This window comes from Mangifera indica, chromosome 10 (assembly GCF_011075055.1).
Source record: "Mangifera indica cultivar Alphonso chromosome 10, CATAS_Mindica_2.1, whole genome shotgun sequence".
NCBI classification, from domain to species: Eukaryota; Viridiplantae; Streptophyta; class Magnoliopsida; order Sapindales; family Anacardiaceae; genus Mangifera; species Mangifera indica.
In genome coordinates, this window is record NC_058146.1 from 6,771,410 (window position 1) to 6,789,212 (window position 17,803).

General features: G+C 34.9%; 1 protein-coding gene across 1 annotated transcript; it reads left to right on the forward strand.

Moving 5' to 3' along the window:
• Positions 1-13,913: 13,913 nt before the first annotated feature.
• Positions 13,914-15,805, forward strand: LOC123227225 (dihydroneopterin aldolase 1-like). The gene is made up of 3 exons (XM_044651936.1): positions 13,914-14,066; positions 14,550-14,754; positions 15,471-15,805. The coding sequence occupies exons 2-3, from the start codon at positions 14,558-14,560 to the stop codon at positions 15,676-15,678; spliced, it is 405 nt and encodes a 134-aa protein (XP_044507871.1). The 5' UTR covers positions 13,914-14,066; positions 14,550-14,557; the 3' UTR covers positions 15,679-15,805.
• The last annotated feature ends 1,998 nt before the right edge of the window (positions 15,806-17,803 follow it).

The window sequence follows — 17,803 nt, forward strand, 5'->3', positions numbered from 1 at the left end:
AGAAGATAAATTATTATTAATGCTTTGAGAAATGAATACGAAACCACAAGTCATACTTAGCATGCTATATATAATTGATGTACAACAGTAATGAATCAAGTTCACCATCATACGTAATCCCTAGTCAAATTCCACCGATGTCATAACATAAACAGCACAACTTTCCTATATGGAAATAAATATAAAATGCACACAAAGTATTCATCTGAAGATGTATGCCAATATATTAAGTTTTTGACATTTTGAAGAGCTGAAATACCGTGTGAGTTGTCTAACAAATCCATGAAACTGATTGTATTTTTATTTTATTTTAGAATGTTCCCACATGGAAAGCCATGAAAAGGGTTGTTGACACTGAAATTGCTCCCCCAACCCAATTAGCAAATCGGCTTTCTCTGCATTTCTCACACTGAGCTTTGCCAGTCATGAGGCTTTAATTATAAATCCAGCCTTAGACAACTCCGTCCATTGCATAGTAATGACCAAAATTAGGCCCAAATGGATCATGGGTTAGATTATCAAGCCTTATACTTGGCCCAATATATTACACATAAATTGTAGTGAATTTATATGTAATTTTTTGAGCACGACTCTTTCTAAGTTTATACGTTAAAGATTCTTGAAAATTATAAATACATAGGGACAATGAGTATTCCTAATTTGTAACCCTAAAAGTTAAAAAAAAAACATATTCCTATATTCCATTCAATTTTTTTTTGTTATTTAAGTTTAAAAGGGTATTAAGGTAATTTAAAAATAAAATAATCTTTTTTTTTTCTTCCTCTCCCCTTTTTTCTTTCTTATAGTCACAAAAATTCATCACCAATCACCACAACTTCATGACCATGACATGCCGCAGAATCCCTAAAAGCTACCTTCATAGTTGTTTGTTCCATCTCCCCAGCCGACAACCCTTCAACCTTTCCACCTGCAGATATCGGTGACAATCATGGAGACTACTATATAGAATGTTGCAGTGATGATGCTTGTTTTGTTTTTGATAATATTCTTACATGACTTCAGTGCTCAACCGTGATGTCATCATCATCATGTAAGCCATTACTTCTCATTATAATTGTGTCTCAATGGCTCCTTGTTTTTTGGTAGACATTAAGCTTGGCCATCAAAAAAGCTTATATAAACTAGTTTTAACGGTGGCTTTGCTTCATTTGTTGACACCATGGATAAGGTGTTTCTCAATCTGCCATAGCCAAATCGATTAGCTTCAGCGATAGTGGTGGCAATAGGGTATTAGTGGCGTGGTGATGGGGTATGGTGGTGTTAATGTCTGTGTGTGAGCAAAGGGCGGTGTCAATTGAATGGTGGTGTTGTGGATTAAATGCTTGTAGTTTTAAATAATAATCGCTACGTAGTACTGAAACGCGAAAACACGGAAATGTAAAAATAAAAATGTTGAAACATATTTTTTTAAAAATATACGAAATAGAAATGTGTAACAACTTATAAATATAAACAATATAAGATTCTATATATATATATATATATATATATATATATATACACACACACACACACACACACCAAATTTTTATAGCAAACTTTTCTTACAAATCTTGAAGAGTCAAGTAGCAGATGCTTCCTGTTAGGCATACAGACAAAACTAATCATACTAACAATAGTAATAACAATAACCATAATGGTGTTAAATTATATAATTAAAAAAAATGAAAAGGAAGAATATGATAAAATGGAATCATAAAATCATTGCAAATTGTTCTTATATAAATATATGTAGACATTAAAAAAAAAAAACAACACATACCAATCTATATAACAAGTGGGAGAGGAGATGAATTTGTTATGAGATTTAGGGATACTTAGGGTTAGAAAATGTAAAATATGTATGTTTAATCGATTTCACAAATTTTCTTTTAAAGGAAACACGTTTCTTCCCTTGAAATGCATTTCGACATTTTTCAAAATTTTTGAAATGTCTCCAAAACGTTTTGTACTAGTTTCAAGGTGTTTTGGAAATGAAAATATTTTGGAAACACACCTTATGATAAGTTTTTATGCTTCTTAGGGTGATTGTTTATGATCGAATACCTAAGAAGGAGGTAAATTAGAGTCTTAGAAACTTTTAAAACCTATTTAAAGGATTAATACTATTGAAATTATTTAATGAATACTGATTAATTTTTATGCAATTTATGAAAATGACAAGAATTATTACAAATAATTAATACAGACAAAATTACATATACCATAAAATAAAGGCCAAAGGACTATGTCACCCATAAATTTTAGTACATTCTCAAAGTCATGCCCACGAAGTTTGAAAAACCGAGGTCCTATCTATGGCTAACTTCTGTTAAAAAATGTAAGGATAAAATTGTAATTTCATTAATTATACTAAAATAATATAAAATTCATTAAGTTTTCCCTCTACAATTTTAAAAATAACAAATTTACCCTTGTCAAGAGTTTTCTAACTTTCAAAAGTAATATTCCCCCCTTCCCCCAAAATCTAAGGTTTATTTTCCAAAGGCTCTCCGGCCATCGGAGGAAGAGTTTCAACCCACCATGTCACCGACCACCTCTGAAGTTTTCATATGGCTCATCGAAGACTCATCTTCGTCAATTCTAGATGAATCGATAGAGACAAGGATCTTCTGTAACATCCCTCCCTAGAAGTACTACCCACCGAAGGAGGAATGTTACGAATTAATATTCGTAGCGTCTATTTTTTTTTTCTTTTTAAAAATACTTTAAAATAAACGCATCATTAAAAGTGTTTAGGAAGTATTCCAAGAAAACTAAAAATCTAGAAGCGAACAAAAGATATATATACTCATATGAAGACTCATCTGAAAGTATCTGAAAATAGGGAGTAATCATATGTAACTGTACCATAATCTCAAAAGTCAAAAGTCCATAAGATCATGCTACTGTATGCATGTAATAAAAACCAGAGATAACCTGCTCCAGCTGGATCTACCTACGCTGACCTGACCCTGCCTCGCAACTACCTTGATCACCTGTACCTGCAGTCAGGAAAGAAAAGGGAGTGAGTGATAAGAACACTCAGTAAGGGGAAAAATTAAGTAAACTATCCTTTTTTCCTGTTCAAACTCACTTTTGGGACTCAACCCCACATCCTAACCTCTATAAGAGATTGAGGGGGTAATTTAGTTCACTCTTTACTATTTGGGTTATACTTTGTCCCATCTGGTATCTATTTAATACTTTCTGGAAGCTAACTATAGGGATTTGGCACTTTTTTTTTTTAAGCTCAAGCTCTTTTTCTTTCACTACACTATTTCTGACTCTGAATTAAGCTGTACTGCGAGCATGCTCTACTGCGAGCGGACCCTACTGGGGGTCTATGTCCTACTACGGACGTGCCCTACTGCGGGCGGTGTAGTGTAAAGTGCCCCCTCATAGTTTATAGCATACATACGGGTCTTATATTTTACTAAATTTGCTTCCATTTAATTTTATTCATAACTCACCAGACATTACTCTTGGGACGACCCCTAAATCTTAAGTCCCAAATTCTTTTTCTTATTTTTCTTTCTTTTTCTTTCCTTCTTTTCTTTCCTTTCCTTTCCTTTCTTTCCTTTCTTCTTCCTTTTCTTTCTTTCTTTCTTTCTTTCTTTCTTTCTTCCTTTCTTGCCCAGAATTGCGAAACACTGTTCACAGAACAGTCATTTAACAGGGCAACCTTCTTTTTCATACAATTTAACATCCCAAACGGTTTCTAATTCATACAAGCTATATATCGTTGAAAAGAGGATTCAAAGATCTTTCCAACGACCTATAATAGCACTCATAATTCATTCAATCAGGCAGTCAAAACAGCAGATAAAGTCAGTGGCAAAAACTGCCTCCCCTGTTTTTCTTTAGTAAAACAGTCCTTTCGGTTTATACAATCTTTAACAGTCCAAATGATCTCTAATTCATACAAGCTATATATCATTGGAAAGCGGATTCAAAGATCTTTCCAACGACCTATAATAGCACTCATAATTCATTCAATCAGGCAGTCAAAACAGCAGATAAAGTCAGTGGCAAAAACTGCCTCCCCTGTTTTTCTTTAGTAAAACAGTCCTTTCGGTTTATACAATCTTTAACAGTCCAAATGATCTCTAATTCATACAAGCTATATATCATTGGAAAGAGGATTCAAAGAGCTTTCCAACAAGATATAATAGCACTCATAATTCATTCAATAAGGCAGCCAAAACATGGGACGAACTCAGTGGCAAAAACTGTAAATATTCTGTAACTTTCTGCCATGAACAAAATCACATACATAGACATCCCAAATGGCAAAACAACATTCTTCAACATCAAAATCAACATATATAATATAGATCTAAGGAACCAAAAGCCTAAAACATGTCACATAACAAGGAGGAAACCCCTTACCTTGCTTTAAGCCAAATCTTTGAAAGTTGGCTTCCTCCTCTTTGTTTTGCTTCCTTTATCACCAAAATCACTTTAAATCAATACCAAAACACTCTAACATATTCACATAACATGCATATAAACATAGATAAAAGAAGAAGGAAGGAGATCTTTGGTTACCAAAGCTTCCAAGTGCTTCCTTTTCTTTTCTTTTCTTTTCTTATCTTCCAACTCCCTCAAATCCTTCCTTTTTCTTCAAGAAAGCAAAGGAAAAACTGAAAAATGGTGGCTGTTGGAGTTTCTTACGGGAGAAGATGTAAAATGATGGAAAAGTCTTCTCTTTCTCTTTATATCTAAAGCTTTATCTCTTTCTCTTTTTCTCTTTTCCCTTTTTGCCCTTTTTTTGCATTTATATATATATATATATATATATATATATATATATATATATATAAAGCACACCCCTACATATATATATTTAAAATAAGAAAAATCTCAAAACAGGGTCAAAAGACATAATTACCCCTGGAATATACCTGAGGGTATTACAACTCTTCCCTCCTCACAAAAATTCCGTCCTCGGAATTCACAAAAACAACTCTGGATGCTTCTCCTTCATGGTTTGCTCCATTTCCCAGGTAGCCTCCTCTGTCTTCTGGTTTGTCCATAAGACTTTTACTAAAGGAATCTGTCGGTTCCTTAGTTGTTTAATTCTTCTGTCAAGTATCTGAATCGGTTTTTCTTCATAACTAAGGTCTTCTGATAACTTAATATCTTCTGTATTCACAACCTGGGAATGATCGCCAAGACATTTTCTTAACGATGAGACATGAAATACATCATGAATCCGGTCCATACTCGCTGGTAAGGCTAATCTGTAAGCCACTTTACCAACTCTATCAAGTATCTCATATGGACCAATAAATCTGGGAGCTAGCTTTCCCTTCTTTCCAAATCTCATCAAATGCTTGAATGGAGCAACCTTTACAAATACAAATTCACCTACATTGAATTCCAAGTCTCGGCGTCGATGATCTGCATAGCTTTTCTGTCGATCTTGAGCCTGTTTTATTCTCTGCTTGATCAGTTGGACATCATCAATCATTTTCTGGGTCAATTCGGGCCCAAGGGATCGGGATAACACATCTCTCTCTCCTATCTCATCCCAGTGAAGAGGAGAACGACACCTCCTACCATATAATGCCTCATAAGGTGCCATCTGAATAGTCGTCTGGTAGCTATTATTGTAAGCAAACTCCACCAAGGGCAACATTTCTACCCACGTGGCTTTATGATCTAGGCAACAAGCTCTCAACATGTCTTCCAAAATCTGATTAACCCTCTCCGTCTGACCATCTGTCTGAGGATGATAGGCTGTACTAAATGCCAAATTAGTACCCAAGGATCTTTGGAGACTCTTCCAGAAAGCTGATACAAATCTTGTATCACGATCAGATACTATGGTCCTGGGTACACCATGTAATCTAATAATCTCCCTAACATATAATCTCCCCAACTGATCTGTGGTAGTAGTATCTTTGATAGACAGGAAATGAGCTGACTTGGTTAATCTATCAACAATCACCCAAATAGCATTACATCCATTCTGAGCTCTAGGGAGTCCACTAATGAAGTCCATGGAGATATGCTCCTATTTCCATTCTGGAATAGGTAGAGGCTAAAGTAACCCTGCAGGTCTCTGGTGTTCGGCCTTAATTTGCTGACAGGTGAGACATCTAGTAACAAACTCACCTATATTCTTTTTCATGCCTGACCACCAAAAATGTCTTTTTAAATCTTGATACATCTTTACACCCCCAGGGTGGGCAGTGTAAAGAGAACTATGAGCCTCTGTAAGAATTTTCTGTCTCAAATCAGTTATCTGGGGAACATATACTCGATCTCTGAATTTGAGAATTTTATTCGATACTTGAAAATTTGTCTCAAGACCCTCTTGAACCTTTTGAAGTTTCTATTGACACCATTCATCTTGTGTCTGAGCCTCTCGAATCTCATCTAGGAGAGTGGGTTGAATCTCTAACTTGGCGAGGGCCCCAATCACAAGCTCAATCTATTCTCGGTCCATCTCTCTCTGAATTTCTCTCTGGACCGTCAGTTGTGATATCATTACATTTCTACTGAGGGCATCTGCAACTACATTAGCCTTGCCTGGATGGTACTTAATATCACAGTCATAGTCTTTTACTAACTCGAGCCATCGCCTCTGTCTCATATTTAACTCCTTCTGAGTGAAGAAATATCTGAGACTCTTATGGTCAGTATAAATATTACATTTTACCCCATACAAATAGTGTCTCCAGATTTTTAAAGCAAAAACCACCGCTGCTAACTCCAAATCATGAGTGGGGTATCGAGTTTCAAATTCTTTCAATTGTCTTGAGGCATATGCTATCACCTTGCCTCGCTGCATCAACACTGCTCCTAAGCCACCGTGTGAGGCATCCGTGTATAAATCATACTCAACTCCCTCCTCTGGAAGTGCTAACACAGGAGCAGTAGTCAATCTTCTTTTCAATTCTTGGAAGCTTGTCTCACAGGCATCTGACCACTGAAATGGCATTGCTTTCTTCGTGAGGGTTGTAAGAGGTCTAGCTAATCTGGCAAATCCTTCCACAAACCTTCGATAATACCCTGCCAAACCCAGGAAACTACGAACCTCTTTGACTGTCTTTGGTCTCTGCCATTCAACTATTGCCTCAATCTTACTGGGATCCACTGATATACCCTTTGCTAAAATCACATGCCCCAAAAAGGTAACTCTATCTAGCCAAAATTCACATTTCGAGAATTTGGCATACAGTTGTTTTTCTCTCAATCTCTGGAGGGTAAACCTCAAGTGTTGTTCATGCTCCTCTCGACTGCAAGAATATACTAAGATATCATCAATGAATACCACAATAAATTTATCCAGGCAGTCATGAAATACCCTATTCATCAAATCCATAAATACTGCAGGGGCATTTGTCAATCCGAATGGCATCACTACAAACTCAAAGTGGCCATACCTCGTTCGAAAAGCTGTCTTGGGTATATCCTTCTCTGTCACTCTCACTTGGTGATAACCAGATCTCAAATCTATCTTGGAGAAGACCACGGATCCCTTCAACTGATCAAATAAATCATCAATCCTGGGTAACGGGTACTTGTTCTTAACTGTGGCCTTATTTAGCTCTCTGTAATCAATGCACATTCTCATAGACCCGTCTTTCTTTTTCACAAATAGGATGGGAGCTCCCCAAGGAGAATGGCTCGGTCTGATAAAACCATGTTCTAATAACTCTTGAAGCTGCTTTTTCAATTCTTGTAACTCGGCAGGGGCCATTCGATAGGGTGCTCTTAAAATAGGTGTTGTGCCAGGTGCCAACTCTATGCTAAACTCAATCTCTCTCTCAGGAGCTAATCCCGGTAGCTCACTTGGAAACACATCTGGAAACTCACGTACCACTGGTGTTTCCTCAATAGTTGGGCTTGACTCAACCTTGCTCACTATATGAGCCAAATATCTTGTACACCCTTTTTTCAACATTTTACTAGCTTTTAACATACTGATCATTAAACTCCGGATATGACCCTCACCGAACTCGAATTGATCTCCAGAGTCTAGGTTAAATCTCACTTTCTTCTTTTTACAATCAATTTCAGCTCCGTATCTCCTCAAAAAGTCCATCCCTAAAATCATGTCAAAATCTGGCATTTCAAACACAATCAGGTCCACTAGTAACTGTCGACCCTGAATCATAATACTCTGTCCTAGTAGCATCATCTCACTAATGACTGACCCTCCATCAGGCAATTCAATCATAATCCTCTGGGCTATTCTAACAGGTTGCAACTTTAACCTCTCAAGCAAACCTTTGGCTATAAAACAATGAGTAGCCCCACAATCAATTAAAACATAAATAGGAGTATCAAGATAGAGAATCTGACCCATGACTGCTGATGGGTTAGCCTCTGCTGGGCCTTGGGTGATCGTATAAACTCTGGCTGTGGCCTCTCCTATAGGCTGCTGCTGCTCTACTCTCACTGGGGCAGCTGTACAGAAACGAGCAATATGTCCAGGCTGACGACATCTGAAACAAACTGTCTGACCTGTCAAACACTCTCCTCTATGGTGCTTCCCACATTTCTGGCAAGCTGGTATCTCAGGTCCTCTTTGTTTCTTTCCACTCTTCCAGTTCTTTTTCATGCCTCTGAACTGGAGAGGTCGTTTACCCTTCCTGTCTCGCTCTGGCGGAGGGCCTCTTTGTGCTGAAGTTGAATCACTACTCACCGGGGGAGCTGGCATGGTAGTAGGAGGTATAACCTTTTGCCCTGTAGTCTGACCAAACCTCCTCCTAACAAGCGCCCCGGTCATAACGTCTCGAGTTATCTCTGGATCCAGCCCATACACAAACTTCTGTATACGCCCCATTTCTGTGCTAGCTATCTCAGGGGCATACTGGGACAATTGATTAAACTTTGTGGAATATTCTTTTACAGAGTCTGTCCCTTGCACTAGACTGATAAACTCCTGGGCCCTGATACAAGTAACATCGACGCCCTTGTACTCTGCCTCGAATAGGTGCCTAAACTCTGTCCATGTCATTTCTGAGACATTGACCGTCTCCCTGACTAAGTTCCACCATATTCTTGCCCCTGACTTGAAAAGATAAGTGGCATATCTCACTCTTTCTTGGTCAGTCATGTCAAACAAGGCCATGGCACTCTCTACTGATTCTAACCACTCTTCAGCTGCTATTGGGTCCCTTGCACCATCAAATTTTTGAGGTTGGTGCATACTAGGGAGGTTGAAAATAGGATGTAATTGAGTCCTCACTGGGGCTGCTGTAGATGTTGAAGTAACCTCCCTCATATCATGCCCCTGGATTGGCGGTGTATGAGCCGTCTCACTTCCCTGTGTAGGAGCACCTTTGTGCTCTCTCATCATTTCTCTGAAAATCTCTCGCACATCATGTGCACTGAGTGCCCCCTGGGGTACCTGAGGGGTTGCTCCTTCATTTTGGCCCCTCTGAGAGGGATCTACCGGTGTTTGACTCATAGGTCCTGAAAATGAACATATTAGTTTCATAAAACTCAGCAGGTATAAATGAAAACTTAACTTACAGTGATCGGCTGCGAGGGTGGTCAGCGTGGCTGAAGGGTATTTCATCTCTGTGTTACTTTGATTACTCCATTTTGTTTTAGAAAACATCTTTTGGGTTCCAAAATCATGCTCTGATACCAACTGTAACATCCCTCCCTAGAAGTACTACCCACCGAAGGAGGAATGTTACGAATTAATATTCGTAGCGTCTATTTTTTTTTCTTTTTAAAAATACTTTAAAATAAACGCATCATTAAAAGTGTTTAGGAAGTATTCCAAGAAAACTAAAAATCTAGAAGCGAACAAAAGATGTATATACTCATATGAAGACTCATCTGAAAGTATCTGAAAATAGGGAGTAATCATATGTAACTGTACCATAATCTCAAAAGTCAAAAGTCCATAAGATCATGCTACTGTATGCATGTAATAAAAACCAGAGATAACCTGCTCCAGCTGGATCTACCTACGCTGACCTGACCCTGCCTCGCAGCTACCTCGATCACCTGTACCTGCAGTCAGGAAAGAAAAGGGAGTGAGTGATAAGAACACTCAGTAAGGGGAAAAATTAAGTAAACTATCCTTTTTTCCTGTTCAAACTCACTTTTGGGACTCAACCCCACATCCTAACCTCTATAAGAGATTGAGGGGGTAATTTAGTTCACTCTTTACTATTTGGGTTATACTTTGTCCCATCTGGTGTCTATTTAATACTTTCTGGAAGCTAACTATAGGGATTTGGCACTTTTTTTTTTTAAGCTCAAACTCTTTTTCTTTTACTACACTATTTCTGACTCTGAATTAAGCTCTACTGCGAGCATGCTCTACTGCGAGCGGACCCTACTGGGGGTCTATGTCCTACTACGGACGTGCCCTACTGCGGGCAGTGTAGTGTAAAGTGCCCCCTCATAGTTTATAGCATACATACGGGTCTTATATTTTACTAAATTTGCTTCCATTTAATTTTATTCATAACTCACCAGACATTACTCTTGGGACGACCCCTAAATCTTAAGTCCCAAATTCTTTTTCTTATTTTTCTTTCTTTTTCTTTCCTTCTTTTCTTTCCTTTCCTTTCCTTTCTTTCCTTTCTTCTTCCTTTTCTTTCTTTCTTTCTTTCTTTCTTTCTTTCTTGCCCATAATTGCGAAACACTGTTCACTGAACAGTCATTTAACAGGGCAACCTTCTTTTTCATACAATTTAACATCCCAAACGGTTTCTAATTCATACAAGCTATATATCGTTGAAAAGAGGATTCAAAGATCTTTCCAACGACCTATAATAGCACTCATAATTCATTCAATCAGGCAGTCAAAACAGCAGATAAAGTCAGTGGCAAAAACTGCCTCCCCTGTTTTTCTTTAGTAAAACAGTCCTTTCGGTTTATACAATCTTTAACAGTCCAAATGATCTCTAATTCATACAAGCTATATATCATTGGAAAGAGGATTCAAAGATCTTTCCAACGACCTATAATAGCACTCATAATTCATTCAATCAGGCAGTCAAAACAGCAGATAAAGTCAGTGGCAAAAACTGCCTCCCCTGTTTTTCTTTAGTAAAACAGTCCTTTCGGTTTATACAATCTTTAACAGTCCAAATGATCTCTAATTCATACAAGCTATATATCATTGGAAAGAGGATTCAAAGAGCTTTCCAACAAGATATAATAGCACTCATAATTCATTCAATAAGGCAGCCAAAACATGGGACGAACTCAGTGGCAAAAACTGTAAATATTCTGTAACTTTCTGCCATGAACAAAATCACATACATAGACATCCCAAATGGCAAAACAACATTCTTCAACATCAAAATCAACATATATAATATAGATCTAAGGAACCAAAAGCCTAAAACATGTCACATAACAAGGAGGAAACCCCTTACCTTGCTTTAAGCCAAATCTTTGAAAGTTGGCTTCCTCCTTTTTGTTTTGCTTCCTTTATCACCAAAATCACTTTAAATCAATACCAAAAAACTCTAACATATTCACATAACATGCATATAAACATAGATAAAAGAAGAAGGAAGGAGATCTTTGGTTACCAAAGCTTCCAAGTGCTTCCTTTTCTTTTCTTTTCTTTTCTTATCTTCCAACTCCCTCAAATCCTTCCTTTTTCTTCAAGAAAGCAAAGGAAAAACTGAAAAATGGTGGCTGCTGGAGTTTCTTACGGGAGAAGATGTAAAATGATGGAAAAGTCTTCTCTTTCTCTTTATATCTAAAGCTTTATCTCTTTCTCTTTTTCTCTTTTCCCTTTTTGCCCTTTTTTTGCATTTATATATATATATATATATAAAGCACACCCCTACATATATATATTTAAAATAAGAAAAATCTCAAAACAGGGTCAAAAGACATAATTACCCCTGGAATATACCTGAGGGTATTACATCTTCGTTGATTCTAGAAGAATCGACAAAGATGCACATCTTCGTCGATTCATTTGGAATCGATGAAGATTTCGTCAATTCAAACAAATCGATGCGTCTTTGTTGCCACTTCTTCCACTGGAGAGTGAAGATCTGGTGGCTGACAAGTAGTGGGTTGAAGCATTATCGTTGGTTGCTGGACGAAGAACTTCTGGAAAATAATTCCTAGGTTTTGGGGGGAGAATGTTATTTTTAAAAGTTAGAAAACTTTAGATAGTAGTGAGGTTATTAGTTTTTAAAACTGTGGGAGAAAAATATAATAAATTTTATATTTTTTAATATAATTAATGAAATAACGATTTTACCCTTACTTTTTTTAACAGAAGTTAGTCCATGAGTGAGACTTCGGGTTTTTTAAACTCTATGGATGTGACTTCAAGAATGTACTAAAACTTGGGGATGAAATAGTCATTTGGCCTAAAATAAAAGGTTGAGAGATTAGAAAAGTAAACATGCAATATATAGTTGTTCGTTACAACCCAATTATATCCACTTTTTTATGTTATCTTTCTTGAAGTGTTCCATTAATATTTTATTGATGAAACCCCAATCAAGTTTTATTTTATAACACAAATAACTTTTAAAATGGTATTAACCTTTACACAGAATAGAGATTAAATTCTCTAACCTTAATAAAAACGAAATTCACCATTTTACAATAAGAATTTATATAAATTGAAAATAAAAACTCTCTTATATCATTCTACATATAATCTAATTTAGTTTTAAATTATCTTTGGTTTATCCAACTAAATTTCATCTAAAAATTAAAAAAAAATGTTAACCTTTTTTTTTTAATTATTATTAAACCACATCTAATTAACGGACTCTATTAAAACGTGCGAGCTCCAATGAACTCATGCAAACAGGTGGAGCAGTTCAACAAGCAGCCCAGCTCAACCCATAACACGCTGCCAAAACGCAAAACACATGTCAGAATTAGCAATTCATCGCCACGTTTCTCCTAGAAAGAGCAATGAAATAAGTACATATTTTTTGAGCCGATGGAGTAGTTTTCACCCAAAATTTAATTTATTTTTAAATATATATTTATGAGATTTTATAAATTCAAATATTTATTTATTCTTAAATTTTCATTAAAATTGATATTAAATATAAGAATAAAATTATTATTTTAATAATATTATTAAAATTTTATCTTATTTTTTTCTCGAATTTTAAAAATTATCAATTTTATTTTTGTCTAAATTTTTCAATTTTTGAAAAACCAAATTTCTCTACCAAATTTAGGTTTTTTCTTTCTCTTCTCTTACCATTGACGGTTGCCTCTTTTCACCCTAAACCCAATTATCATTTTTGTCGTCGTCTCTCTCTTTTCTTGTCATTACCATCAAATGCAAATGAAGGGATAACAAAAGACAATGTTCATTATCCAGCTCTGGATAACAAACCAGACGATAAAAGCATCATTGAGATAAAAGTTTTGTCCTTTGTCGTCACGAGAGAAAGAGTTGTCATGATAGAACATTATCAAGAGAGAAACACTAGAGAGGGAGGTCGCCATTTACCAGATTTGTTTTCCAAACTCTAAGGGAAAATGTGACTTTTTCATAATTTAATTCTAGAAAAGATAGTTAGTTTTTTAAATCAAAAAAGAAAAATGACATGTAATTTTATTTATTTTAATATTACTGATAAAATAATAATTTTATCCTTAATCTAACAAAAAATTTTTAGGTATATGAAAATAGACTAAACCATAGATAAATTTTTAAATTTTTTAAATTTTGTAAATATATATTTGTCCTTACACCAAACTTTAGGTAAGAAATAGTCCTTTAACCATTTTTCAACACATAATTAATAATATAATTAATATATTATAAATATTAACCTACCTCTAATTTAAAATCAATTACCCATATAATATTATATTAATTATATCCTTGTTACCAAAAATGCTAGTAACGTGGCGATATATTATAATTTTATTAGTCCATTTATCGCACACGGAACTCACATGATTTCTCTTAAAACCCTCAACTTTAAGAAAATTATGCTACCAATTATAGTTTTAAAACTGCCAACTACATCCTTATCTTTTAATTCTTCTTGCCACCAACCTCTCATCCCACTAAAATTCGCAAACGAGCCTCTCATTTTATCGCCAAAACAACTCTGCATCTTAATTATAAGGTATCTATTTTTTTTTCTATACTATCCAAAAGTTTTGTTTTTTTTTTTTTTTTTCTGTTTGCTCAAGTTTCCACTTCAGTAATTTTCTGGGTTATTCTATTATCTGTCTTTTACATGATTGATGGGTTGTGGGTACTTTTATTTCCTCTCAATTTTAGCATTTATTTTCTCTTGATTCTTCAAAATTGTCGATTTCATTTGATTTTACAGTTACTTTCTGTGTAAAATTAGAGTACTTTGTTTTTACCTCTAGTGTTTGTTGAAATGCCTATAAGAACTCAAAGTACTACGTCATTGAGTTTCAATTTCATCTTTTCTTTCGTTAATTCTCCACATTAGACCGAATCATGTGAATTTATTTCTCACTGTGTAAAATTAGAGTACTTAATTTATGCAATCAAGTGTTTGATGAAATGCAATTGAGAAATTAAATTATTATGTATTGAGTTTGTAACTAATTGTAAGATTAATCAAATTGATTAGGAGCATTGATGGAACAAGCTGAGTTATTGAGAGGTGACAAACTCATGTTAAGGGGGTTGAAGTTTCATGGCTTTCATGGGGTGAAGCCTGAAGAAAGAAAACTAGGCCAGAAGTTTTTGATTGATGTAGATGCTTGGATGGATCTTAGAACTGCTGGCAAAACTGATTGCCTGTCAGATACTGTTAGTTATACAGACATTTATCGGTAAGTGAAAATTTTTGACATCCTTGTCTATGTTTCTTGAAATTGTTTATATTATGATAATGATGCTTTCTCTAAATATATGCATTTGATTGTTAATATTTCAATTGATGTGTTTGTGGAGCATTGAATTGTGCTAAATGTGAACAATTTGAGTGATCGTTAACATTACAAAGTAGTAATATTGGTTGTGAGTGATTGGTAAATTTTGCTTTCAAATGTGCTTTTGAGTTTCAGAAATACTGTATATGACTTTGGTAAATTCTGCTTTGGGTAAGGATTGTGGTTCCATTTTTATTATACCAATTTTAACACAAAAAATTTAGCTATTAGAATAATTTATTTTGAATGACTAAGGTTGGTTCTAATTTATGTCGTTGAAAAGGTGTAATCATTATGCATTTTTAGAATGAATCTCAATCAACCAATTGCACCATCTAACAACTCAAAATTTGGTACCGTATTTTTTATCAAATAAGTGGTGCCAATGGAAAATTCTATATTTTTAATGTTATACATATTCCTCTACTTCTTAAACCTACTATCAGAAAGGATGATTTTTCCAAAAGGGTTCTTTGAAATATTTTACTAAACACCTGAAGTGAATTTTAATGGGATCTTGTTCATTGACATGTTTGTATTTTGGTTGCTTGGATTAGTAAGTGTATGCCTTCTTTGACATAAGTTACTTTTGATGGTTTGAACTGGTGAACTAACAGCATAGTTGAGGAAGTTGTGGAAGGACAACCTCATAATCTTCTCGAGTCGGTGGCACAACTCATTGCTTCAAACACTCTGTCAAAACACTCTCAAATTTCTGCCGTAAGAGTAAAGGTTGGGAAGCCTCATGTTGCTGTTCATGGTCCTCTTGACTACCTTGGGGTTGAGATCCTTAGATACAGAAATATTGATGGACCCAAGTGCTAGGCACTTGGAATTCACATGAACATCCAGCATTTCTTTTGTATTTTCTTGCAGTTTTATTTTTTTCTTCACCAAACTTCTGAAAACCTCAGTTGGTGATGGTTCAAAGTTAAATTTTGTTATTGTTGAATCTAATTGGTCTTAACATTAAGGGAAATTATAAAAAATGGCCAAAATACCCTCCCACTAAGCAAAAATGCCCAAAGTCACTATTTTCAAGCAAAAATGCTCAAATTCACTATTTCTAAGCAAAAATGCCTATGATTTTTTCTAAAATGTCAAAATTACCCTTCTCCTTATTTGTATAAACCCTCTTCACTCATTATAAGGGGTGAAATGAAATTTTATTAAAATTAGAGGGGTATTTTGATATTAAACATTGTAAGAGCATTATAAATTTCTCAATGAAATTTTAGGAATAGATAATTGAGGAGTATTTTGATAGTAAACATTGTAGTAGCATTATAAATGAAATTTCAGTTCAACTTTTAGAATTTCACCGTTTTATGATATATCGACTCGTATTTTTCAGATTTTCGAAGAATTTTTCAATTGTTGCCATTATAGGGTATTTCAACTTTTAGAATTTGAATTTCAATTCTGTTTTTTCGAATTTCACCGTTTTATGATATATCGATTCGTATTTTTTAGATTTTTGAAGAATTTTTCGATTGTTGCCAATCTAGGGTATTTTAACTTTTAGAATTCGAATTTCAGTTTCGTTTTTTCGAATTTCACCGTTTTACGATATATCGACTCGTATTTTCTAGATTTTCGAAGAATTTTTTGATTGTTACCATTCTAGGGTATTTCAAGTTTTAGAATTCGAATTTCAGTTCTGTTTTCTCGAATTTTACCGTTTTAGGATATATAAACTCGAATAACATGTTATGAATAAATAAATATATTGAAATATCTTAGAATGCCAATAATTAAAAAATTACTTGAAAATCTAAAAAACAGATCTAAATTTATAAAACTATATGTTCAAATAGCTTATGAACGAGAAAACCGAAAAATCGATCAAAAATTTCATAATTACATCGTAAAATATGTCTAAAAAAGCACATCATAATTACAAATATCAAATTTGAAAATTACATATGAAAAAAGTCTAGTCTGGTCACAAACAAACTCAAAATCATAAAAACCGAAAATCCTAAATTTGATAAAATAATAAAACTGCATAATACACATTGAAACAGTTTTATTTTGGCCTCCAAATTCAGTGCAACCAGCGAAGCTAGTTGTCGTTATAGAGCTCGAAACGAGCTTCGCGTTGATATATTATAGGCCTCGTAACTCCTCCCGGATCAAAAGTTATGACTGTTCAAAGTCCGTCTCATATAAACCCTATAGTTTTAAAAAAGTTAATTTCCACCCAACAGCCCACTGTCATGTGACAAATTTCAAAAAAGTCTACAGTGGAATGAGGACTCTCACACAACTCCCTAATATTTTGAAAACACTAAGTAAGCCCCTTAACCCACTGTCAACAGTGGGAGAAATCGTCCGACAATGTGAAACACTGTTCCCACTGTCAAACTGCCGAATGTTTCGGAAGGAATTTTCTGCCAAAATTCGTCGTTTCAGCCTCCAATTTCAACACAAATCAAATCTACATAGACTATAACACAAAACCCCTCAACCAATTCAACGAAATCAACCAAGAATCAAAACATTTTAAGCATTGTTCAAAATCGAAACCTAAACCCTAAACCGCAAAATCTCACTCAAATCTCAATAATATGAATAATAACTTGATTCAAACAAGATGACGAAAGATATTTTAACGCGCTGTGTCATTTTCGGTTGTCGAAACCCACGAAAATGGTTGGAAATCCAGCTGACAATGGGACAGGGGAAATTTCAAATTTTCCCTTGTTTTTGAATAGTGATTTCACAGTGGGAACATGAGAAATTTGTTGGGTTTATATATGGGCAGTTTCGGTATTTCACAAAAGTTGGGCATTTTTTTTATATATAGGCAGTTTTGGTATTTCACAAAAGTTGGGCATTTTTACTTTAATATGAATTTTTTGGGCAATTTCGCTTAAACCCCCTTACTTTTGCCTATTTTTTATAATTTCCCTAACATTAATGAATGACATGGAAGATTTGAGTTTGA